This window comes from Melozone crissalis, unplaced genomic scaffold (genome assembly GCF_028551555.1).
Source record: "Melozone crissalis strain CALT ecotype California unplaced genomic scaffold, PUWL_Pcris_2 ptg000018l_1, whole genome shotgun sequence".
In the NCBI taxonomy this organism is placed as follows: Eukaryota; Metazoa; Chordata; class Aves; order Passeriformes; family Passerellidae; genus Melozone; species Melozone crissalis.
In genome coordinates, this window is record NW_026535796.1 from 18811615 (window position 1) to 18836416 (window position 24802).

Below are 24802 nucleotides of genomic sequence, written 5' to 3' on the forward strand. Positions count from 1 at the left end.
TCAAAGCACAAACCCCACCTACCAAAATGTGATTTCTCTGCAGCATGGCTGTTATTTGGCCTCCGACCTGGGGCAGGAGGTAAGGGTGCTGCCTTGTTCCACAGCCAGATCACTGCCACCGCAGCTCACCTTCTGCTTGGATGCCAACCACCAAAAGCTCACCCCTTAGTGACCTGACCTTTAGTCAAGTCACCAGCCCTGGCTCAGGCTGGCCTGGCAGAAGACCCAATTTGACTTTCCTACCTGCACTGCTGTCAGTCAGGTCAACTCCTTAGATGCACAGCAGAGCACAGGGCCCCTGGGAGAGTGCGCACACATCTGCTGCAAATTAAGAGACAGCACTTCCATCCTAGCCAGCATCTCTGCTCACAAGGCATCAGCTGATTTTTCTCTTTCAAATTGTCCAACTGACCATCAGGTTCACTTCAGACCAACTCAGCCTTAAAGGAAACCTGAGGAGAGGTTATGTGCTCAGAGAAGTTCTGCTGTTCCTCTTCCCCACCTGAACCACCTGGTCTCCACCCAGGTGCAGCTGTGATACCAGACTGCTCTCTTTCCATCAGTCATCCTTCTCTCTGCTCTTTCCCCCTCTGCCTGAAATGGCCACATTTCCAGCTCCATATCTCATAGGTGTGTTTTCTATTTTCAGACCTATCAGCCACCTTCTCTTGAAGCCACTCCAGCTCCTACCTTCTGCAGACAGAAGAGACATGGAGGAAGGGAATTTTCTCAAGCACCAGCACATGGAGCAGGCAGTTCTGCTAAAAACTCAAGGTTAGCCATTTCCAATCCTGAGCCACATGACAATCATTCCTGTGAGAGGTAAAACAGATATTCTGGCCAGCACAGAGGAGGAGGCTCAAACCCAATCTCTCCAGCTTTGATTTACATTATTCCATTCAGGCTAGAAAAAGCTGGACTGAGTTTACTGTCATTCTGGCTTGTCATCTTCTAAGGCACAGGCTGCTGTTTTCAAAAGGTTTTAGCCATGTGTGAGCCACCCCAAGCGCTGAAGTTTTATTTTTTCAAGACCAGAAAGTCCTTGCCAGAAACAAGAGAAAAATTCAGCAATACCATAAGCTGAGGCACTCCTGTCCCAGATCAGCCCCACTGCTGAACCTCAACAAGGAACTGCATGGCTTCCTGCACTTCCTAAGTCCTGCTGGTTACTAAGAAAAGTACTGTACCTCATGGAACTCTGCTCAGTTAGAGGTTCCACTAAGTGGGTCTACACAGGAGCACCAAGGAGGAGGGCTGGATGCACAAGAACTTGACTGTGTCCTTGCTAGTTATTTGATTGCTAAGTCTAGTGTATTTAATACAAGCTCATGACTTGGCTTGGAAGTCATTAGCCAAAGGTCCACCACTGACAGTTGAACAGTTGTTCACAGCTCTGTAGGACTTTCTGCCCCAATATCTACCCTCAGTTGAAAGAAGCCTTCAGGCCATCCTGGTGAGCACCCCAAAGTCACTGCTCCCTCTGCCCCAGCCAAGAGCTCACACTGTGCCCATGTTGGGGGTGCTTGTGTCAGCTTGCCCTGAGACACAGAACACAGGAAACAGGAACCCCCAAACTGGCATCCATTCCATGCTACTTTCTTCACAATGGCCTCCACCAGTCCTCTGCTGCTTATGAAACAAAGATGGTATCTTTACTAATGGCTACTGATGGCTGCTTCTTTCCCCATAAACTGGTCAAATCTTTTTGAACTCAAACTGTTAGCACCCACTAAGCAAGGCATAGACTTGTCCAACCTGCCATCTTGTACTTTAACCAAGCATGCCCAATTCTAAATATTAATGAAAACAATGAATAGTCATTCCCTACTTGTCACAGTTTTACCTGCCTTTATCATTTCAGTTGGGAAAAGATGCCAGAGTGGGTGAATCCCAGCCTACTTACAAGGTTTCTTGAAGGGAGCTTTTCCCTTATCTTTCTTTGGCTGGCCTGATGTATGTGTATCATTCCCAGTGCTACCACCTGAGCTGCAGCTCTTCCAAATACCACCATCCATATCCCAGGTACTGACAGAAACCTTGCAAATGTGATCTCCCCTGACTCCACAAAGCCTTCTAGATCACTTAGGAGATGTAGCCTCCCCTCCCTTTGACTCTTTACCCCCACAGATCCAGCTGCAAAAATTCCATTTACCAAGTGAAATAACTGGATGACATCAAAAAGAGGGTTAAAGACACTTATAAAAAGTTTTATTTACAGACCATTGCCTAAGCATGAAACTCTCCAAATGACAGAAGTCACAATTTCTGTAACCTATGTGTACAAAGTGCATGTCTTTCCCCTTTCTTCTCTCTGTAGCAGAAGATGGGGGTAGGGGTGTATCTCTTTTTCTTTATACCTTTCTGCCCCCAAGACAATGGGAGTAACAGCTGGGTCAGACTGAAGGGGACAAGACCTGTTGATGACTGGGTTATCCACCAGGCAGACTATGAACAGTAGTTTAGAATAAAGTAAGGTTAGGAAAAGTGACTCTTTGTGTACTTGTTCAGTCTGCCCAGTGGATTCTCTGTGGAAAAAGAACATAAGATCAAAGCCCCAGGGAATGGGAAGGAAAGGTTATTCAGCTATTCATTAAATTTATTCACAGACTCAATTCAACCACTTCAGGTTTCTCAGGTACATTTGACTCAGTTTCTATTCACAGCCCTGTTGCTCTGGGTTCAAACACAGGCTCCAAAACTGAATCTGATTATCCCAGTGGGAGAGAACTCCTGTACTCCCCAAGCAGTTAGTTCCACAAGCTCACATATAGCCCCACACTATCTGTGTCAGGCATGGATGAAAGGTTTAGGACAGCAAATGAAAACAGTGCCAACAGCAGCCCATTGCACGGGACGAGCTACTCCATCTAATTCCTCTTGGAAACAACCTCAAGAGAGAGAAACAATTCTCGAGAGAGCATCTCCTGCAGTAGCAGCCTCCCTTGCACTCTTTGGTGCAGGCAGAGGTGCTCTGCCAGCACTGTGCTGACCTGACAAGTAACAGGACCCTGCAAGGAGTGTATGGTTAAGAGCCAGGAGAGCTACACAACACCTCGCTAGGCTACAAAGCACCAGCGCAAATGCAAGTGGCAAGGAGGAGCAGTGGGCAGGTACAGGAGTTCACTGGGTGGAAATTCAAAACACAGATGCCAATACAGAAAAGAGCAAACAGAATGGACACTGGACTCTGAACTTGAGGAAGACTCACTTCAAGGAGCTGATGTGTAATACATCCTCTGTCAGTATGAGGCACTGCACAGGCTACACACCAGACACAGGCTCCATTTGAGAGCTCTCAATCAGGGAAGGAAATGCTGTAGGAGTGCTGGGCCCAGGTGTAGCTTCCTTATTACTTGGATCAGATCTATTCTGAGATACTGCTTTGCTCATATCAAGGCATGATCTTATTCTCTGAAGAATTCCTCCTTCTCAGAGTCACAGAATCAACTAGGTTGGAAAAGACCATTGAGATCATTGAGACCAACCTATATGACCTAACATCAATATGTCAACTAGACCATGCCACTGAGTGCAACATCCAATCTTTTCTTAAACACCTCTGGGATGGTGACTCCACCACCTCCCTGGGCAGCCCATTCCAATGCCCAACTATTCTTTCTGTGAAGAACTTTTTCTTCATGTTCAGCCTTAACTTCCCACAGTGCAGCTTAAAACTTTGTCTTCTTATCCTGTCTCTGGTTGCCTGGGAGAAGAGACCAACCCCCACCTGGCTACAATTTCCTTCCAGGGAGCTGTAGAGAGTTTCTCTTCCCCAGATGTCAAACAGCTCTGAAGTGGCCCATTCCAGGCAATAGCACTATGACTCACCTTGCAGTGGCAATGTTTTTTTGCAAGGAAAGTTTTAAGTGCCTTTCAAGGGTATCTGTTCTTGTGCTACAGTTGACCTTCATTTTGTTTCCATCCCACATAGCATTACCTTGATTTACTCAGAAAGCATCTCCTTCCTCGTCAGCCTAATGAAAGAAATACTGAGTTTTCCCTGTTCTCTTGTAGGATGGGTACTCTATTTTTGACATTGTAGCAGCTTCCTTCTTAACTCCTACTATAATTTGAATTAATCAGCATACATCACTACCAAGTACTATTGCTGAGAAAGGATGCTCACTATTTCTGAGATGTGCAGATGCCAAATTCCTGCATCAATGCATCAACTCATACACACTGAGCCATTGTCAGAAAAGAAAGATACACCTGGGAGTGAGCAAGTTGACAGAATGTTCTTGCCCTGTTTAATGTGGGCAGATGTGGGAATGGCTGAGAAGAGATGTATTTGGCTCCCTGGAGACCAAAAAGCCAAATATTCCCAAGCACAAGTAATGCAGCGCCCTTCTGTGGCAGCTATTGGAATTACACAGTTACACGAGACCCTGGATTTCCTGTTGCAGACGGCAAGTTCCAGTCCCTCTGTGACAGCAGCTCCTACTTTTCTGGTCACCTCTTCAGCGCTCTCTCTCTTCACTTGCAAGGTGCTTGTCGCTGGCTGTAGGAGACAGTAAAAGAGACAATTTGTCTTGACCTTCCTTGTCATACTGAAAAGCTGGCAGAACATGTGACCAGCTCCTTGCCTCCTGGGATCTGGAGCATTGCAGGCAGATGACTGGACCTGCTTGATCTCCTGCTCTAGCCCATCCCCTCACCAGACAGGAGAATCTGGCTGTGAGCCCACTCTGTGGAAGGAGAAGCAACCTCACAAGAGCAAATGCACCAACAAGTGTGCTTTGTGACAGCTCCAGCACAGGGCACCGCTCTCCACCGGACAATGGAGCTAACAGTGTGTCACACAAAATCCAAACGACCTGCAGGCAGACCACTGCCATATTTCTGGGCTGTGGATTACACTTAGGAGCCTTACACATCCCTCTGCAAGGAAGTCCATTTTGTTCATTAAAATGGTGGGAGTAAAAATGGAGCCTTATTAGCTTCCAGAACCAGGTAGTTTAAGCCAGATCACACTAGGAAGTACTCACAATCACAAACTCTTTCCAGAGATCTCTGAAGCGGGGAGATCTGTCACTTTGGCTCGTTTGTACAGTTCTTCAGGGCATGGCTCTTCCGCTCCCTCGTGTTTGCGTTTTGGAGAAGCCTGGTCTGCTTGAGACAGCCTCACTGCTGTAGAAGGAAGAAGAGACATCACTGCAATGGTTTCCCTGTGTTTAGATGGCCTCACAAGTACACCCATGCCTAACCTGCCATAGAGCTGGGAGAAAGAAGACTGCACAAGCACAGAGCCATTTGGTCACAGTTTCCCTGAAAACTTTTACCAAAAAGTCTTTGTTAAAAGCAGAATTAAGTCACCCCAAACACAAAAGTATCCTCCTTTGACAGAGGACAGCTTAATTATACCTGATTAACCCTACAGCAATCTGCATTTCTCCTTTAAGTGGCTGCATATGATCCCATACAGGCAATAAATGACTCACATGAATAAACTCTTATTCTTCAGCCATTTTAGACATGAAGGCTCACTGGGGACTTTTGATAAAAATGTAAAGGAATATTAATGTTTTCCTAGCTGCGTAGCCTCTTCTTATTAGAAAAGGATCCTCTCCTGCCTGTAACCTTTAACATGACATGAAAATCAAAAGCACACAGATAGGTCCAACTCACCTGTACTGGTGCTGCAGCCCTGCCCTGAAGCAGAGTCTGTGACCGGGCCACTGAGATCTTCCACACAAGAAGGGACAGATGCCAGCAAACCTAGAGAACAGCAAGAGGATCTGAGTTAAGAAACAAAACACACCTGGGCTGGGAGAAGCTTTTCACAGAAATACCTTAGTGATCACCAACCAGCACATCCATATCCCAAAGCAGGAGGAGTTCAGAGCTGCACTGACCCAGTGCTGACTATAGACACACACTGTGATCCAGCCGTGCATTTATTTAGAATACACTGCTTAGGTTTTCTTACAAAGTGGACAATGGACCACTAGTGGTAATATAGACTGTGCCATGCTATCAGCAGCTCTCAGACCTAAACACTCCACTCTTAGCTGTCTGAGAACATAATGGAGATCTCCCTGGAAACCAATTGAGCAGATTTGGCAGGGCACTGCTTCCTCTTGCAAGGACAGGCCAGAGAGGCAAGTAACACCTATTTTAAATCATGACCTTTTCTCCCAGCATTTTATCTCCCATTAAAGACACAAATGTTTGCCATTGCTGGTACTTACAGAGGCCTCTATAGCGTGACAGCTGCTGGTAGATCTGCTTCATGCGCTCGATGTTCAGTCGGCTGGTCTCTGCATGGTTCACCATGGGTTTGGGGTAGTCCACCCCAATGATGCACTTGGCTGCCTTCTGCACAGACTCTGGGGCATTCCATGGTTCGTAGATATATCGTGAAGGGAAACCCTTTAGTTTGGGCAGATACCTCCTGCAACACAAGTAGAAAGCAGTGCAGCACGCACAACACACAGAAAGTGCCATGCACCTGTGAACCACTAATTGACTTCAGCTTAGAGATGCAGAAACAAAGATCAGCTCCAGGCAACATCACTTACTTCACATAGTCACCACTGGGGTCTGTGCGACGTCCGAAGCCCACAGGACAGTAACAGTGGAAGAACTGCTGGAAGAACGCGCTGCATGAGAGCCACATCCAGCTGCCCGCGTTCACGCTGAAATCTGCATCCAGCAACAGCTCATCAAACACCTGCAGCAATTGGAGGAAAAGGCACTGAGACCTTCCCTGGGGAGGACTTTGTGGCAGTAGGACCCAAGATGCTATTTCAAATGGCAGGCACTGAGCTATGAGAACAGAGCAGCAGCACAGAGGTGATCTGCTAGCTGAAGTCAGTTGGCTGGTCAATGCATCTCACTTCCTGACACTTTCACTTAGGGAGGCATGGTCTGCTCACACTCATAAAGTGCTGGCTTATGTCTCATGCAGATACAGACTAAATCACTACCTAGTGTTGCAGCAAGCTTTGGGTATTGATCCTAGCCTGGCAGGCATAACTAATGTAAAGCATGAACCCTGGGAAGGAGAGGATATTGCACAGAAGAACGTGCGCCAAAGCAAGAAGAAAGAACCCCTCTGAAGGCCCCAGAGCACACTACCATTGAGAGGCAGAAAGGTTTCAGCAGTAACTCACTCACATCCATGCACTTCAGGCAGCACTTTCAATTATGCTCTTTGTCAGCTTTGTGACCAGAAGCCTCTGCCTCCACTTTTTGTGTAGGGCACTATGTACATTGGATAGATTCAAGCTGTGTGTCCTTTCAGATTGGCCCAAGAGGAGGGTCTTTTACCTCTTTCCTTGAGAGACTCTAGACTCAGATTTCACAGTCATGGAGCGCTCCCTGACCGGAACGGTGATGGATTTTATAATGAGGAAAAAGGTCAGGTTAAGAAGTGACATTAAAGTTGCAAAGAAAACAGATGGACTGAGAGAATTTTTACAAAAAAACAACCCAAAACTAAAAGCACCCCCCCATTTAGTTATGGTTACTTGAGGCCTGTGACACAGTCAGAGCCTTGCAGTAGAAGGCAGAAAGAAGTCAGGCTGTTGGCTGGCCAAGAGCCTGCTAGCAAATCCTCTCTTCCATGCACCTTTTACACGTGAAGCGAAAGCCATACCTGTGTGCCCATCCTTGCAGCAAGTGCCAGGGAGACTTTGTTTTCCTTATGGCCTCCTGCAAATATCTGAAAATGCCAGGACTCACCCTGACTCCTGACTCCCAGCTGATCCAGAGGTCACCCCTGGTCAGGAAGCAGGCCACTGCATGTCTGGCCAGATGGTGAATCCACCCTTCTTGTCTCAGTTGGGTCATGATTGCATCAATCCAAGGGAAGCCTGTCTTGCCCTCTGCCCACTTTGCCAAGGCTTCAGGGTTCCTGTCCCAGGGGATTTGTATGCAGATGGGATTCCCCTCCATGCGATCAAACTTTGGGTTGTTGGTGGCTGCTGTGTAGAAGAACTCCCGCCACAGCAGCTGTCCGTACAGAGAGAGGGGGGGTGTGCTGTTCCGCTTCACCTGTGGAGAGGGAACATGGCTGCTCACAAGCACTGAAGGACTGCCTTCATGAAGCTGAGCTGAGAGGCACCCATGCATTTGCACACATTTCCCAAGTCAGCTACTGACCACTGCCATAAAGGAGCTCAGTGCTGGATCCCCCCTTATTAGAGTCAGAGCACTGACAGGGATCACTCAGTACAATGACAAGTGACTGGAACAATGTAAAACTAGCTATAAATGGCTCTACATGGCTCATAAAACAGAAGTCCAGACTGAAGAACAAGGTACCACCAGATTTAAGGCCTGTGTGAGTACATACAGGAGAATTACTTTCTTACCCAAAAGCCTCCTCTGGTAGTAGCAACAAGCTCAGCCCAACAATTAAATGCTAGGGAGGCAACTTATCTTTTGCACCAATTCTGGCACACTGTCTGGCAACCAGCATCATGCTATACATGCTCAAACCCCACCTGCCCTCCAGGTGAACCTTTTGTCTTACCTTCTTGTACAGCTCCCAGAGACGATAGTAAAACAAGCGGCAGGACAAGCAGCCAAAACGCAGGTAGGGACTGAGTCCTGTAGGACTGGCCAGCAATGAGTTGGCATTCATCCGTGGTCTTTCGTAATTTGCAACCCATGCCTAGACAGATTCAGGAGAAATGAGCCAAAGACCCCTTGTATTTGTGGGACACTGCTAAAGGCAAGCCCCTGTGCAGGTGGTGAGGACACACACATCTCACAACAGTCTCTTTTATTTACTTCCAACCACTGCTGGGAGAGGTCCCAACCCCATGCCCCATTCAAGAAATGCAAAACCTTTGCTCCAGGATTTACACTAAAGTTATTTTGCTCAAGAGGATTAATTTGCTTTGCATACAGGAGCTAACAATCTGGAGGGTTCCTAGAGATACCAGCTAACACAACTGTTTACGTCCAGGTATATCTATCTCATTTTACACACTAAACAAGTAAACTGGGGAAATTCAGTCCCTTTTGTGGAGCATTATGTTGATAATTTACTCCCTCTTCAGCACAAGTATTTATGCTTTGATTTCCACTACTGATATCAAGCCACCCAGCTGGATGGATTAAAGAAGTACAAAATGGTTAAAGCTGAGCCTGCTTTGGCAGCTGGGTCACCTTCCGTTACTTTGAAATTGTTTACCTTGTGCACTATAATCAAGAACACTAGCCCCATTGAAAAAAAATCTGATTATTTCAACAAGGGGCTCAAGGAATGCCAGCCAGTGAGACACTCTATCAAGATGCTGAGGGACAAGGGGACGGCATTCTTTTATAAGCATGTACTCACACTAATACCCAAGGTAAAGATAACAAGAGGTGGTGTGCAGTGTGCAGCAGGGACTGAACAACTTAACAGAAGAATTTCCAACTTTGCACTCCTCTAAAGGAAACTGAGAAGTAGACACAAAAAAGAGTCCAATGTGCTTCAAACAGCAGCATAAATAATATACTGCTCTAAATTTTTGAACCATACACTCCTTTCCACAGTTGAACATTATGACCACTGCTATGAAGAGCAGGGAATGGGGTAATAGGCAACACTACATTTTTCATTTGGAGGCCCAGTCTGTAAGAAACACCACTTAAATAAGGGGTTACCTTTCTTTCCAAGTGTTTATCCAGCCGTGCCAGAGCTTCTGTCTCCCCTCCTTGCCAGACTGCAGGGGCAAGACCATCAGTAGGAAAGCCTGAGAGAAAGAACTTTGTAAGATTTGATGCTATGCCAGACAAAGGGCATAGATATGGGATAATGCACTAACAACAGCAAGACAGTACATACTACAGTTGCCTAATGTGGCTTACTCGCTGCTCTAATCCTTGTACAGAGGCAAATCATGTAGGATATAGGGAGAGCCTGCTCATGACACAGCACTTCAAGGGCCTCTCCCTGCAATGCTACAGGCAGCCTTACGGTGACTTTCCCCATTGCTCACAGCCAGCATTCTCTCTGGTATGTCAGCACTACCCACAGGGCTCTGCTCCAAAGGCCAGAGAAGCTGGCAATGAAACATCTGCTTCACAGCTCTGCCCTACAAAACACCTTGCCATCGACATCAGCAGCTCACTAGGTAGCCCAGCTGCTCCTGGTAAGGCTCCTATTCTGCTGAGGCTGGTGCTAGGGAAGGCACTGGATTAGTGCAAAAGAACCACTGCAAAGGGGGAAGCAATAATGCAGTCCCCCTACAGTGCTCTGGGCACAGAGAAGCCTCCCCTGGCAGTAAGCAGAGCAGTGTGAGGTTACAGGTAGTCTCACATTTGGCCAGACAATAAAGAAAGTAGATCCATGCAGGACTGCAGCCCTCAGGATACTCCTGTTGTGAAGCCCCATGCTTTTATATGACTGTTGAAGCTGTGCCATAGGGTGTCAGGATACTTCCTATAAAGCTGGTATGGAGTTTCCAGTCACAGACACTATTCTGCATTAGTCCTTTCTTCCCCTGCATTTAGATTCACTTCCCTGATGTAGGTCTTGCATTCCTCATGCCTCAGCTATTCATTCTCCTTCTTCAAGTCTTACAGGACTGTAAGCCACAGCAGGATGAGTGGAAGGAATTTTTGTAATATCTTTTGTCTTGCTAAGTTCCCAAATTGGTGCTGCTTGGCAATAACGGAATGAAATTATCTAAACCTGGTACACAGTTAGTTTACCTCTTCACGTCTGTTACACAACATGCCTGAGACAGGAGCAGGAGGAAAGCAGCTGGTGAGGACATGAGATCCTAGTACAGTGGTTACATGCTCAGTATAGCAGAGAGCACACTGACAGATGCAGAGCCCTTCAGAGCAGTGCTAAAGGGGATGCTGGGCATCAGCAGCAGTGCAAGAGATGCCAGTGTGTTATCACAAGGTCTGGCACTTGCTGAGAGAATTAGGCCATGCTATGGCTAGAGGCAGCCCATGTCAGGTGAGAATACGTGCCAGCCACTGCAAACAGTTCCACTAGATCCTGTTTCAGCTAGCAGTAGTCCTTGCCTTCACTCTTGACACATACCCAGCTCTTCCAGGGATGGGACCCCATAGACATCGTCATGGTTTTCCTGGATGTCCACTTTACATGTTTCCATCTGCTGACTTATTACAGTGCTCACTGGCTTCTTGGGGAGCTCCATACGGCTAATGATGGCCTGGAAGCGCTTGTAGGTGAGGGGTGGCTTGTGGCCATTGAGCTCAATTATTCTGGAGATAAAATAAACAAGGTGAAACAACACAGCCTCACTGTCACAGACAACACAAGGAAATGACATCCAGACTGGACCCTGCTATCTCTGCTCAAGATAGCCCTTCACTCTGATTACTGAAATCCTTATAGACCTACTTTTCACTTGATGAATCCCTCAAAGGACATTACAATCAGCCAAACAAAATTCTAAAATACATCAGAAGACAAAATATCACATATTTCCACATCTCCACAGGGAAAAAAAAAACCCTCAATACAGCTCCAGCTGAATCAAGCGGAGCATCATATCTCTCTCCTGGAGCTCATCAGACCCCTGTATGAAATCTCTATCTGATTACTGCCTGTCTCCTCAAGGTGGCAAATCCTAGACCTGTATCTGGGTCCCCTGACACCTTGTGATATCATAATCTGATTCTGACCATACTTCCTTCTTTTCTGACACAGAAGACTCAGCCTGTTAGTGACCCCTCCTCCACCTATCTTGGATGAGACAAATCCCAGTTTGCACCGCTCCTCTCTCCCTGTGATTAGAGAGATCACTATCCTCCCTCCATGCACTAACGTCAGGAGCAGCCCTGTCTCATGGTATTGACCTGTGTCAGATCACACTATGGAAAAAGACAGTCAAGGTTCTCCCTTCCTCTACTTCATCAAGCATCCACAGCCTGCTGGGGCCATGCAGTCTTATTTTTTCTGGGACAGAGAACTTTGAGAAGGCCCCATGGCACGGTAAACTTCCCCAGGCTGAAAGACGCCATTTTTAACCTCTCTCCTGCAGGACTGGAAGGAGTTAACAGCAAAGCCGACAGCATAGGGATCGCCAGCATTACATAAAGCGGAGGCAGGCAACCCCACGGCTCACACAGGAGCCGCAGCACAGCAGCCTTCCCCACCCATTACAATCAACAGCTTACGCAAGGGGCCGGGCTTAGGGCCGAGTGTTCCGGCGGCGCCATGTGCCGCCCGTTCCCGCGGGGCCGCACGTGTGGCGGGGCGGAGCGACACGCCGGGCCGGGGCTCCCGCACGTGTGCTCCGCGGTGACCCGGCCCCGCGGCACCGGCCGCAGCCAGCCCGCCCGCACTGCCGGCCAGGGAAGCGCAGCCTGCCCCACGGGCAGCACGGCCGAACAGATTAAAAATGGAGCCTCCTGCAGTTTCCTCCCTGTTTTCTGCTTTAAGTTGTAAACACTGTGAGATAAAGACATTAACGAACAGGGTAAGGAGGGAGGGAAGGCCATCGGGATGTGCACAGCACTCTGACATAGTCATAGCCACAGAGACAGATATATTTGCATTTGCCTTACAGCCAACACGTTCTGTCCTGCATCACCACCAGAGTGCATCTCCTCTGCTTTCCTGCGTGCATTTTTTGGCTGTCTCCACGTCCCACCCCAGAGATGGCAAGAAATGACAGAACTCATCACCCACCGCACGCTTCTCTGTGGCTGCTTTGTGAGTCCCCAAACAAGACCAGCCAAAGATCCACAGAAAAATCAGTGTTTCCACTGGATGCAAAGTGAGGCATTTCCAGTTACAGCACTCTAGAGAGGCTCACTTGTTTCCATAGGAATTCAGAGCTTGGAAGAGAAAATGTGACAAAGCTGCACCATGTTTGCCCTGAGGTGCTTGTGACAGGGGCAGGGAAGCTACTTCTTCCACACTGCCTCTTTTTTCAGTCCTGCTAAAGCTGCCGTTGAGTCTGAGATCCACATCACTGTACAAGATTCACAGCTAAAACTTCTGCGGATAGCTGGCTACTTGGAGCAAACCACTGTGACTAGCAGATGGATGCTAGTGTCTGTGCTTCAAATCCTCAAGGATGTGAATATGAATGAAGTTACCTAGTACCACTCCTGAATTCCTAAAGACTTATTGGATAGGGGACACAAATATTATAAGAGAGGACTAGAGCAAGTTGCACATTTCACAGCACCTGACACTGGCATTATGCACTAAATCTGGACCTTTCACGGTATTGCCAGGAAAAGAAGTATTGAATACTGGATATTGCACAATATGGGATATTATACTACACTTACTGAGTATTGTAGTACTGTTCAGGCCTTCTGTACAAAAAATTGTACAGGAAGCTCCACAAGCAGGGGTCCTTTCCTTCCTCATACTGACCTTCTAATCCAGGCCACATACTTTCACATGACTTTCAATGACAAATAATGGGAGGCCCCTCCCCAGGATTTAATACTCCCAATTCACCCATCTCCCCCCAGCCCTATTTGCCACATGCAGCAGTTGTTCTAGCTTTCTTGAAGTGGAACAGAGAACCACTGTATTCATCACACAGAACCTTACCTTAGTTAGTGAGCACACCCAAAACTGGCTGTGCTACCAAACTAGCAATATGCTGCCCAGCACTATCTGACAGTAGTACCTTGATGCCAGAAGTTATGAAGGTCTGTTTGACCATCAGTCACACTTCACCTCAGGAAAGCAGGCAACCCAAACCTGACCAAACAATTCCAGCACTGCTGTGATTATAAGGTATCCTATAGTCAGTCACCTGTGACAGCAGAGTGTCTGCAGACTCAAATTCACGCCCTCACAGGTGTCAGCTTCTGAATCATCTCCACAGCAGTGCCCCTGCAGGATGGCTAATGGGCTCAGGAAAGCTGCTGGCCTCAAACACCTGACACCTCAGCTCGCTTGCAAATGACAAGGCTGGGTTCTGGCAAGGGACTGAATGTGCTCCCCCGCTTCCTTGCGGGAGGAAGAACTGGCTGCCAGGGCTCGGCATGCAGGCTGCCCAAGGCAGCCCAGGACCAATTCACGCGGACTGTGTCGTTAGCCTTGCCAGCTTATGCAATTGCTCTGATCCAAATCCCCGCTGCAGAGAGCTCATGGAGGGCTCTGTCTAGTAGAACAAAGGGTATTTCTACGGATTCAGAGAGGAGATGGAGAGATAAACAACTGATCTGTCCATCCAACAGATGCTGAACAAAGAACAAGCGGTTCAACTTCCGCAGAAACACATACTGAGAAGATGAGAGATGAAGAAGTGACTTGATGACAGGCTGGGTATCAGCAGTGGGGGAAAACACCTGACACCAGAGCACCATGCAAGACAGGAGAGGATAACAAGATGTGGCAGGCAGAAGTTTGAGTAAACCTTCTTCGAAATAACCCACCTTTTTGGCACAGTGTACTGAACTGCAGAAGCACCAAGGCACGCACACCTCCCCACACTCTTGGTTCATTTCAGTTAGCACGTGCTCCTATGAGAACACATTCTACACTCATTTCAGCCTTAGCCTCGGGCATTTGAGGAAAAGGTGATCCTGATGTATGCTACAAGCACACAAGATCACAGTGTTCTTTTCTGACCTAAACCACTCCTGCTGAACAACCCAGCCTGCCTGGGATTACAGAATCCACAGTGCTGACCATAAGTAAACACACTACAAAGGATTTAGATCCTAAGGAGGAGAAAATGGGCAGATCCAGGGAAGAGACAAAACAACCTGTCACCTGGAAGTTGTCAGACAGAATAACTGTCAAGTAAAGGCTTATGAACAGGCTAAGCTGATACCCAAGAAATTATCTTTTCTGTCTGACTTCTACAATCTGAACATTTCTCAGCCTGATTGAGATTTCACAGATTTTCTCAGGAGTATTTACCAGCACTGATGTTAATTTTCTACACCCCTCTCCTTGTTTTGGGGAAGAGGAGGTGAAAGATGCTCTGATAATTACACAGGCATGCTGGCAGTGCCAACAAGAGGCAAACTGTAATCTTCCTACTGGGTAAAACTGGTCAAATTCACAAGTTAACTGAATAGGCTCTTGGCAAATGTTTAAAATAAGCTGGTGAAGGTGGTACCAGGAACACACTGCAGGGAACAAGACAAGTGCTGGATTCATTTATGTAGGAGTGAAAGATTAGTCTAAATTGTTTGAAACTGGGCTGACAATCTTGTCAGAAACCTGATTAAAGAAAGATGAGAAGTAGGAAGCCACCACCAGGTATTATTACCACATGCTAATTATGCAGGAAAAACATTACGGTGAGCAGAGGGACAACACACACCAAGAGTTAGAAGCTGGAAGGAGAGATAGTCTGAGACTTCCAGGAGAAATACAGTATCAAAAACTGTATTACCACCAGCTGAGAAATCTCAGAGATGCCAAGAACCAAGAAATATCAGAGTAACCAGACACCTCAAGTACATCCACACAGACTGGGCATCTATCACATCCCATCACCTGCCAAAACCCAGTTTTCAAGTTGCCATAAATGACTGCTTCATGAAACAAGAAATCAAGAACCCACAAGAAATGTTAATTCATTATTTAGTCTTAGACAATGCTAAGGTATAGCTGAAAATGTTAGCTATCACTTGCCTGCTCTGTGACTTTAGCATGCATCAATTTAACACCCTTCCAGGAGCAACAATATCATACAGATCTGAAAAGCTATTTCAGAAAGATCACAAGAGTCAAAACAATTAAAGAATAGCATCAGCTAAGACAACAGAGGCAGAATCTTTTGGAAAAATGAAGACAAAGACAGAAACCCACCAAACTTTGGTGAGTTAAATTAAAAACCACAACCTTCTTGTATCTCCTAATCGAAATCAAAGTTTGAGAAACTTTTTTAAAAAAGCATAAGTAGTAAAAAAAAAATCTAACCAAAACCATCCCATTTACAGATATTCCAAGATATTTACAGGCCCAAGAGGTGATAAACTCATTAAAGAGGGACTGTAAGAGCACAAGAAAACCCCTGCATATATTTCTGCAGGTGTATTCACTATGGAGGTATCTAGGGAGGTTATGACTCGGTTTTTTTAAAGAAAATGTTATCAGATGCTGTGACAGATTGGGAGAACAGGAAAAAGTGCCTGGTGGAAAAAAGTGCACAAAACAATGTGCTATGCTTGAAAAGCTTGCCAGGGCCACCAAATATTCACCCAGAAATTGTAACTGTCCAAATACTATGGGGGAAAAAAGAGAGTAAATACCACTCCTGATTTTAAAAGCATTTCAGGAGCATCAGAGGGACAAATGAATAGACTGATGTGAACATTAAGCAGATGGGTAGAAAACACTAATGGAAACAGTGAATGCATGGATATATGCAATATGTTGGAGGGTTAATTTGGCCTTGGTAAAAGGGAAGTTGTGCCTGAAAATCTATTAGACACATTTGAGCCTGGGGCAAAGGAATCAATATATCCTCTGTGAATTTTGAGAAATTTCATTCAGATCCCTCAATAAAAAAAATTAAAGAAACCACAATAATTTGCAATAAAGAAAAAGGTCCATGCAGACAGAAAATTCTTTCATTTACAGAATTAGAGAAGGAATCTATTTTTCGAACAGGAAGAGAAATCCTACACAGAGCTGAGCTAGGGCTTGTGCTGCTCAATATTTTTTACAAAGTATCTGGGAAGGGACAAAAAAGAGCATGATGATAAAGATTACTGACGCAATGAGCATCTGGGATAGCTAAAGATAAAAGGCAACTTAACAATTTCCCTATATACCACATAACCAGCTGCCAAAAATATCAGATGAAATTGCAGTGTTGGTCATGTTGTTTCTCCATATGCAATCCTAAACTTATTTATACAGTAGCAGCCTCTCAAATAGCTACCACCATTCTGGAAGAAAGCCCTGAGACATCAGTTCAATGTTTAGCAGCACTCAGAAAAATCAGAAATAATGCTACTGTTAGGAAAAGACAGGACACATTATAGCACTCTAAAAATCTATGTTGCTTCTACATTTTGTGCACTCTTTGTCACTTTCACCACTGCTCTCCACCTCTAGAAATACCTGGAAGTATAAAGAAAGGTGATAAAATAAGAGATTTAGAACAGATTCCACATGAAACTCTCCACTTTGGAAAAGACATAGGTGACGTGAAGAAGAATGTGATGGCCACTGACACTGGAGGGGTGAGGATGTAATAAACTTCGGTAATAAACATGATATTCTAATGCAGAATTAGAAAACTGCACCTGCTCACAAGACAGGTTCAAGAATCCTTCTCACTCCAGGGACAAATATTTCCACACAGTGTGTGTGCTAACTGCAAAGCTCCTTCCCATAGGAAATTATGGATGTTAAAGATTTATAGGAGAAAATATACATGCAGCATTACTGGCACAAGTCACATCAGAAAGAAAAGGGAAAAAGAGGGAGAAAGAAAAAAAAAGCAAGCAACCTGTAAGAATAGTTCTAAAACACAGTACTGACTTTGAAGTCAAGCATACCTTAGTGTCTTAGCTGAAAGACTGTCACCACCATTTAAAATCCCATGTATATAGAGGGATTATACATATAAGTAAATATATAAAAACTCAATATCAAAACAACAAACATAGCAAACACACAACAAAGACAAAGCATTCAGGTTTTAGAAAAAGGAAAGTTTGTTCCAATCTACCTTGTTTTACTTCTTCCAGCTGTCCTGACACATCCATCAGTTAAAAGCCCTGCTTTCATTACCTGTTTGAGACAACAGCTCAACTACCTTTATTACAATTAAGCAAAAACAAAAAAAGCAATCCATACATTGAGGACATGCTCAAGGAGAGCAATCAATAGGACACAGCTGAGCAAATTAAATGCCACTCAAGTACAAAGTTTAATAAGCTTGAGGCAACACCTTTCTGTACATTCACGTCACTGTCAGCACTTTGACGTGTTCTAATCAAAGCGGAGTGTGCCAAGTAATCCTTACGGGCTCACTCAGGATGACAGTGATCAGTGTAATGGCACAGACTGAAGTCTTTGCAGACAGGACAATCCCAGCCTAGCCCTGACAGCACCTCTGCCCTTTCTGTGCCCATACCTGTCCAGGTCATAGAGGGTGTGGGAGTTCTCTATCACCACCTCCACACCAGCCTCCTTGGCCAGTTTGACGATAGCTGCATCCCTCTCCTTTCCAAACGGCTCCGAGTCATATTCAAAGGTGAGACGAGTGACTCCCCATTCCTGCAAGAAAAACAATACACCCAGCTGTCAAACAGAAAACTATTCCCAACCAACACAATTACAAATGAAGATTTCAGAATTCCTGAGCAATTTATAAAGTTCTGGAAGCTCTGAGAGTGTTGCTGTGAGGAACAGCAATCTGAATTTGACATAAGCAAAGAAGCAACAATTTTATCAGCTCTGGCAAACATCAGATCTGCTATGCAAATTTGTAATGTCAGGTTTAAAACACAGAGGAGGTTCAGTTCTTATCTATTACTGTTCTTAGATTTCAGCTCAGTTCCTGAGCCCTACCAATAACACGTTTTGCTGCACATGCTGTCCTGAAGTAACCGTACCATCCTCTTCCAGCATTTGCAGAAAAAGCATTTCAGAAAGCTCTTCCAACAGAAGTTCTGCTCAATCCCCCGTGTTTTTATGTGGCAACATTAAGTAAAATCAATACAGTCTAAATTTTTCCTGATATCTCTTTAAAGACATCACACAATAGGAAACCAATATCCATCCCAAACAGAAAAAAACAGGAAATTGCAGGACATAGGACAGCAACTGAGTGAACCTTCCTTTCTGGTGTGCACAGTAGGGTATGATACTGCAATTCAGATTTAAAGTCCTGTCTTTCTGGAGTTATTTTAGAACTCTAGAATTATAGAATGGTTGGAGCTGGAAGGAACCTTAAAGATCACTTAGTTCCACCCCCCCCTAGTCAAGCCATGCACTTACTCTCATCTTCATAGCTTTAATAGATCCCTCACCAATTACATGGCATAGGCCTTATGAAAGAGCACTCAGACTCTTCCAGGCTTTTCTAGAGCACAGATTGTTCTCAAAGTCTATGGCCTAGTTTTCCTCAGAAAATGAATCCTATGAGAAGAGGTTTAATGGTTTCCACAGCGACCTTCCCAAGACATCCATCAAGCAGAGCAGCAGCCCACAGATTTGTTTAGCAAACACAACCAGAAATCTACAGATATTTAAAAAACACCCTGACACAACTAAGAACCACAATTCTCCAAGTGAGAGAGTCTAAATCACCCCTGTATATACAGGAGACTTTTCTACCTGCCAAACAGAAGCAAAGCACAAAGAACAAATGTGGTAGTTCCCTGAAGACCATTAAAAATAATGCCATATATGGGGAAGGGGATTTTGAAGCAGAAAACAACTGTACAAGCCACCTACATTTCTAAACTTGCAGACTCAAGCCCAAAATTAATTTTAGTAAGGACAGAGAAATTAACAAGTTATATACCAATGAAGGTACATCTTAAAGAGATCCTCCACCCATTTTTCAAAGTAAGAACATGACAGCATCCATAACTCAGAGCAGGGGTCAGACAGCCATTCCAGGCCCTGCCCTGCTCCTACATGATTTAACAGTTTAATTTTAAACTTTTCTTTCTTTTATAAGAAAGCCAGGAGCAACTGGAGGACTTGGAAAAGACAGTTTTGGTCTCAAAGAAATACACATTACTACCCTGAAAGAATGGAATAAAAAACCATTAGGCTTACAGGTAGTTTAGGTAAGCAGCCAACACTTTAAATTTAAATTATTTAAATTTAATTAAATAATTAAATTTAAATAGGTATTTCCTACAGTTTTGAGAAGGCCACTGCTCTATGTGATGCAGCAGTACACAGGAAGCAGAGCACAACCAACCAGAAAATCTGTTACCTCTATGACAGTAAATTGCTGCAGATATACAAATGAAAAGTCATGACTGCTGATTTGCCTCTTAGTATCTAACCTAGAGCAAAGAAAAACTGTAGGGGAAAAAGCACCAAAGGAATTGTGAAAACACTTCAGTGAACAAACAGTGCACTTTTATAGAAGAGGGAAAACTACAGATGTTTATTCAGAAGAAGTGAAACAAAAAACTTCTGCACAAGTTAACACACTGCTAACTAGTACACTTGTCATGGTATCCATACACAGCAGTGCCTTTGTGGTGACTGTTAATGACAACACAGCTCAGCTACTGGCAGAGAGAGCAGAAATTACATTAGGCCCAAATATTGCAGTAGCAAATGTGACATAACTCTCCTCTTCACAAAAGCTGACAGCAAGGCACGAGCTGCTGCTAATTCTGTGTTCAGTGCAGCAGCTCTGGAGAGGCCTCAATCCCTACCAAAGCTACATACTTATCATGTAAGAGCATCAGCTTCCCTCCACACCTTTTTCAGCTCTGTTACAGTACTCCTGAGATACTCATCAGCTCACCTACCCAGACAAAACAGACTGCAGCAAAAAGCAGTTCTGGATGATTACACAACCAATGTCTCCAAACTTCAGACTCTGCCAACTAGTTTTTGTTCTTTATCAGAGAAAAATGCTCAATTGGTTAAAGTTTTAATTATCCTGTGAATACCCTGAAATAAAGAGGGCATGAACTACTGTTAGCTGGAATTTACTTGCAGATCAAAAGATAAAAATAATCCAGACTCTGAAAAGGCTAAAAGCAGCACTTAGTTTGTGTCATGTGTTAAGATGCAGAAGCCAAAATAAGTATCAGTGCCCCTTCTCATCTGCAGAGTCCAGTTCCTCCCCGGTACTAACTGCCCTCCTCCAGAAAGTACACATCAGAACCATTTACACAAGGAGGGTACATATTCAAGTTGACCACTCCTTCTCTGGCAGCTGGTCTGCAGTACCATTTGGGGGACACTAGTCTGCCAACCATACAAGGCACAACCCACATGACACCCCAATTCATACAACTATTAAGAGCCACATTTTTTTTCATTCAGTTTTGTAACACTATCAAAGACATTGTCAAAAAGCATCAAGGACCTTGGGAAATACAATCTTAGAACAGGATGGAGAAGAATGACACTGTATGAGAAGCCCTGATATTCAAGGAGATGCTCTTGTTAGCCCTGACATCTGCAGCACTGACATATCATATTAGAAATGTGCCCCAATGATCCATTATTGATCACCAAGGTAACTGCATATTCCCAAACAGTACATCAGCAGGAAGCTTGGACCCAAGCTATATCCTGCTGCTGAGATGACTAAACTGCAGTCTTGGACAGAAAAAGGAAGGTCAGCTAACATAAAAGCTCCTGAATATGGAAATTTTAGCACAAAATCCTACTTGCAATTCACATACAGATCAGTGAACTTTCTTTTGTTGTCTGTAAAGGTCTATGGACACAGCAGTCTGCCTAAGTAAAAGGTGCAATAAGCAAATTGCCACTAGGGAAGAAGCTCTCAACCAAGAAGGGTCTGTGTGTCACAGTACAGCCCTGTGAGAGGTGACTTAAACAAAGTTCAAGACCACCATCCAAAACCAGAAGCTTGGGCACCCTGATAGTAGGTTACACTCTATAACTACATTTCTTTGCAAGTCTGAGTTCAGGTGCAGATCTGGCTCCCAAGCTTTTCCTCATAGATAGTAGTTAGTTAGTTGTAGTTAAGGAGGAAAGTTTGTTATAGTGAAGAACTAGTTATAGTTAGAGATGCTGAGGGAATCACCAATCATTAGGGAGTGAAAGCAAGTTTAGCACCAGGTCACCAATTTTTCTTTGTTATGCTCCAAAAAAATTACTCTCTTACTTTAAAGAGTCTTGGGAAGACATCTGTTGGCTGCCCTCGCACAACAAACAGGCGAGAGTTCAGTTTCCTTAAACTGTTATCCAGATCTTCCAGGGATTGGAGAAGAAATCTGCCGAGAAGAAACAACAGCAGTTAGTGTCAGCTAAAAGGCAAATGAGAATTTGCATGGAACTCCAGCAAACCTGCAGCACCAAATGAAGCTGTAAGTTTGGACAAGAACCAGAAAACAAGAATTCATATTTACCTCTGGTCCGTCTAACAACTTTTATGAGATTGCAGCACCAGCCAGCTCCCATTCACTCACATGCAATTTGTGCTTGTCCAGATCCACGAGGCTTCCAGGATGTTCTTCTTACTGCAACCCACTTCCCACACCCCCCTCAGAGGTGGGAGAACACCCTTGTCAGTTCTTGTCTCCACATTACATGGAGAAAGCATAAACCATGTAATTTCCTACTGTATGTTCTTTCAAAGGTTTTGGGGCAAAAAGGGATGTTGCATATGAAGAACAATTTTGATGCATTACTCCAAAGAAAGTAACGAAATACTGCAAGAACTGTGCAGGTTTTAGTTCTAGCTATAAATACACCATGTCACAGCAGAGAAATGTACTCTCCCAGCTCATCAGTAGCACAAGACTGAGCACCAAGATCTCCCGAGGCAAGAATCATCTGTACTTTGAATAATTGCAAAGAGAACTGCAATTCACCTTGCACCATGAAGGCACAGAGATGAGAGCATACCAAGACATTCTTCTATTCCCTCTCACCCCAAAACTCTAAAAAGCCATGTAAGTGCTTTCTGCATTTAATGGTATGTCTTACTGACTCCCCACTATGCTATAAACCACCAAATGTATAACATTTGCTTTCCCAGTCACACATCACCCCATCTACAGAGTCACTTCACTTTGTTTTATTTAACTCTGCAAAAGACACCAGCTTTAAAACTTTAATGTCTCCTCAGCACCTGGCACTGCTGGCACACCCAGAACACTTTGTAAGTGAGCCTGCCAACCCCTACCTTTCCCTCTGTCCTCCATGCCCACTGTGCAGTGTGATCTGCCAGAACCCCTCTGCTCTCTAAAGACCCCCCACAGCCAGGGAAAGCCAAGCTACTACAACTGCACTGCAAAGAGGCACCCTCTCTCCTCAGCTGCACTGCCCACAATGTGAACTGTGAGCTTCCAGACAGAGCAAGTTAGCTCTGCACTTCTGCAGGGAGAAAAGCGTGCAGGGTTCAAAAAGAAGGGCACTCTATGAGAAAGGAGAACACCCAGAACCAGATCCAGGTAACCTAAACAAACCACTCTGTGAGCCCCAGCCCACTTTCCATTTATTACATACGAGCATCAACTGCCCGAGGTGTTCTAAAAACTTTAACAAGCATTAATTAGTCCTATATGGCTCACACATGCTGTGCAGTTAAATAACATAAGTTTTCCAACACAATACATTTGTGAGAACTAGGTAAAACATAAGCATTTGCCTTCGAAGAACAGAACTCTGAATACAAATATTTGGATTAAAAAAATTAGCAAAAACAAACCCAAGGCTCACAATGGGAATGAATGGGATTTTGGCCAACATAAGTAACTTGCTAATACGTTTTTTGCCTAACAGCCAGTAGCAGTCATTTCTGACCTCTGCAGTAGTTCCACACCTCCAAGAAAACATTACTTTTAAAAACTTTGCTTGCTCATATATTCCACGATTACAACATAAAGAAGACTCCTAACTGTTTCCCTCCCTTCACAATGTTGGTGGAAACAAACAAGGATTAAACAGATCAGGAATTAATCTGTTGTGCCACCACTTTGGTTCTTCCAAATGAGGACAGTCAGTTACAACAGCAGCACGTGAAAGGCATTCCTGTCTGCTGCTGCCTGCAGAAAGTCTGGCCTATGGAAAGATCAATTCAGATTCCCATAACAGAATTCACAATTTTCTGCACTTTGAATGACTACACTTAAGTAACTTCTGCACATTTACAATTTTTATGCCATTGTCTGCTGTGGGATTCTAGAAACATACAGATATGACCCATACAATCCCATGCCTTGAAATGAAGCTAAGGTGCACACTAGAAGCAATCAATTACAACTCCAGTTTCCCCAGTGCACAGCCACGTGACATTTCCAAGAGCTCTCAAAGCATCTTTAGCCGGGTGGTTGTCTGTCGACTTCCTCTGAGGGGGTAGTGGGAGATCTGCTTCACTTGTACGCAGGGGAGTCTTGCCCGGGAGAATCCCTATCTGGACTGGGGTTCCAAATATTTAGGCTGCTGAGACCGGCCACAACAGCATTATGTAATGTTACTGGCTACAGGTACGTGAGGTCTTGATCTTTGTACAGACGTGACTCATGCTATACATTTTTCCATTTGCAGAGACGAGGAAAAGCCCATTCAGCTTCATCTCTAGTTTCTCAGCAGCAGCCGATGAGCATTTCCCCAAACCCGGAGCGATGGAGGCCGGAGCTGCGTGCGCACATGCCTACGCGCGCCCGGCAGCCCAAGGGCAGAGGGGAGGCGTGCCGCAGCCGCCAAGCCGAGCATTCTTTGCCCTCGTCTCTACAGTCAGGCAAAAGGGTTTCCCAAAGCTAAGTGTCCGTCTGTTGCTGCTCTCATGCACCCGCCCCGCTGATAAAGTCTAATGACATTATATAAAGTTGAAGGCATCCTCCCACACAGGCAGGCAGCATCGCTGAGAAAACCGCGGCGAGGCCAAGCGGACAAGGCACAGCCGCTCTCCTGCAGGAGGGCCGGGGAAGCACTAAGTGGGCCCGACACGGAAGCGGGTGCTGCTGCGGCCCCACCGACACGGCCCACACCGCGCCCAGAGCGCTCCGCTGCCGCGGGAGCCTCGTCCCGCACGGTCCCACCCGCGGCCCGCAGGCCCGGTGCCACTCACCGCCAGCGGTTGATGCCCACGGCGGAGGAGGCGGCGAACCAGGGGTCCAGGATATAGATGCAGCGGAGGGACGTGGCGTCCCGCAGCGCTTCCTGCAGCGCCGGGTTGTCGTGGAGCCGCAGCCCGCGGCGGAACCAGTGCACCGAGCGGCACAGGGCCGGCGCCGGGCCCAGCGCGGCCGCCGCCGCCAT

At 45.4% G+C, this 24802-nt stretch overlaps 1 protein-coding gene across 2 annotated transcripts; it reads right to left on the bottom strand.

Annotated features, from left to right (window-relative positions):
• Nucleotides 1–3705: 3705 nt before the first annotated feature.
• On the bottom strand, nt 3706–24802 carry CRY2 (cryptochrome circadian regulator 2). 2 transcript variants are annotated; one of them, XM_054275183.1, is made up of 12 exons: nt 24612–24802; nt 21702–21810; nt 18000–18142; nt 10997–11181; nt 9604–9692; nt 8480–8620; nt 7687–7998; nt 6522–6673; nt 6192–6394; nt 5629–5718; nt 4989–5130; nt 3706–4501 (listed from the first exon to the last, which is right to left on the bottom strand). In XM_054275183.1, exons 1-11 carry the CDS (start codon nt 24800–24802, stop codon nt 4991–4993), a joined length of 1755 nt encoding a protein of 584 aa, XP_054131158.1. In that variant the 3' UTR covers nt 3706–4501; nt 4989–4990. The 2 variants fall into 2 exon arrangements, with proteins under 2 accessions (XP_054131158.1, XP_054131159.1); XM_054275184.1 differs by lacking the exons at nt 21702–21810; nt 24612–24802 and having other exon boundaries at nt 3707–4501; nt 4989–5127; nt 18000–18083.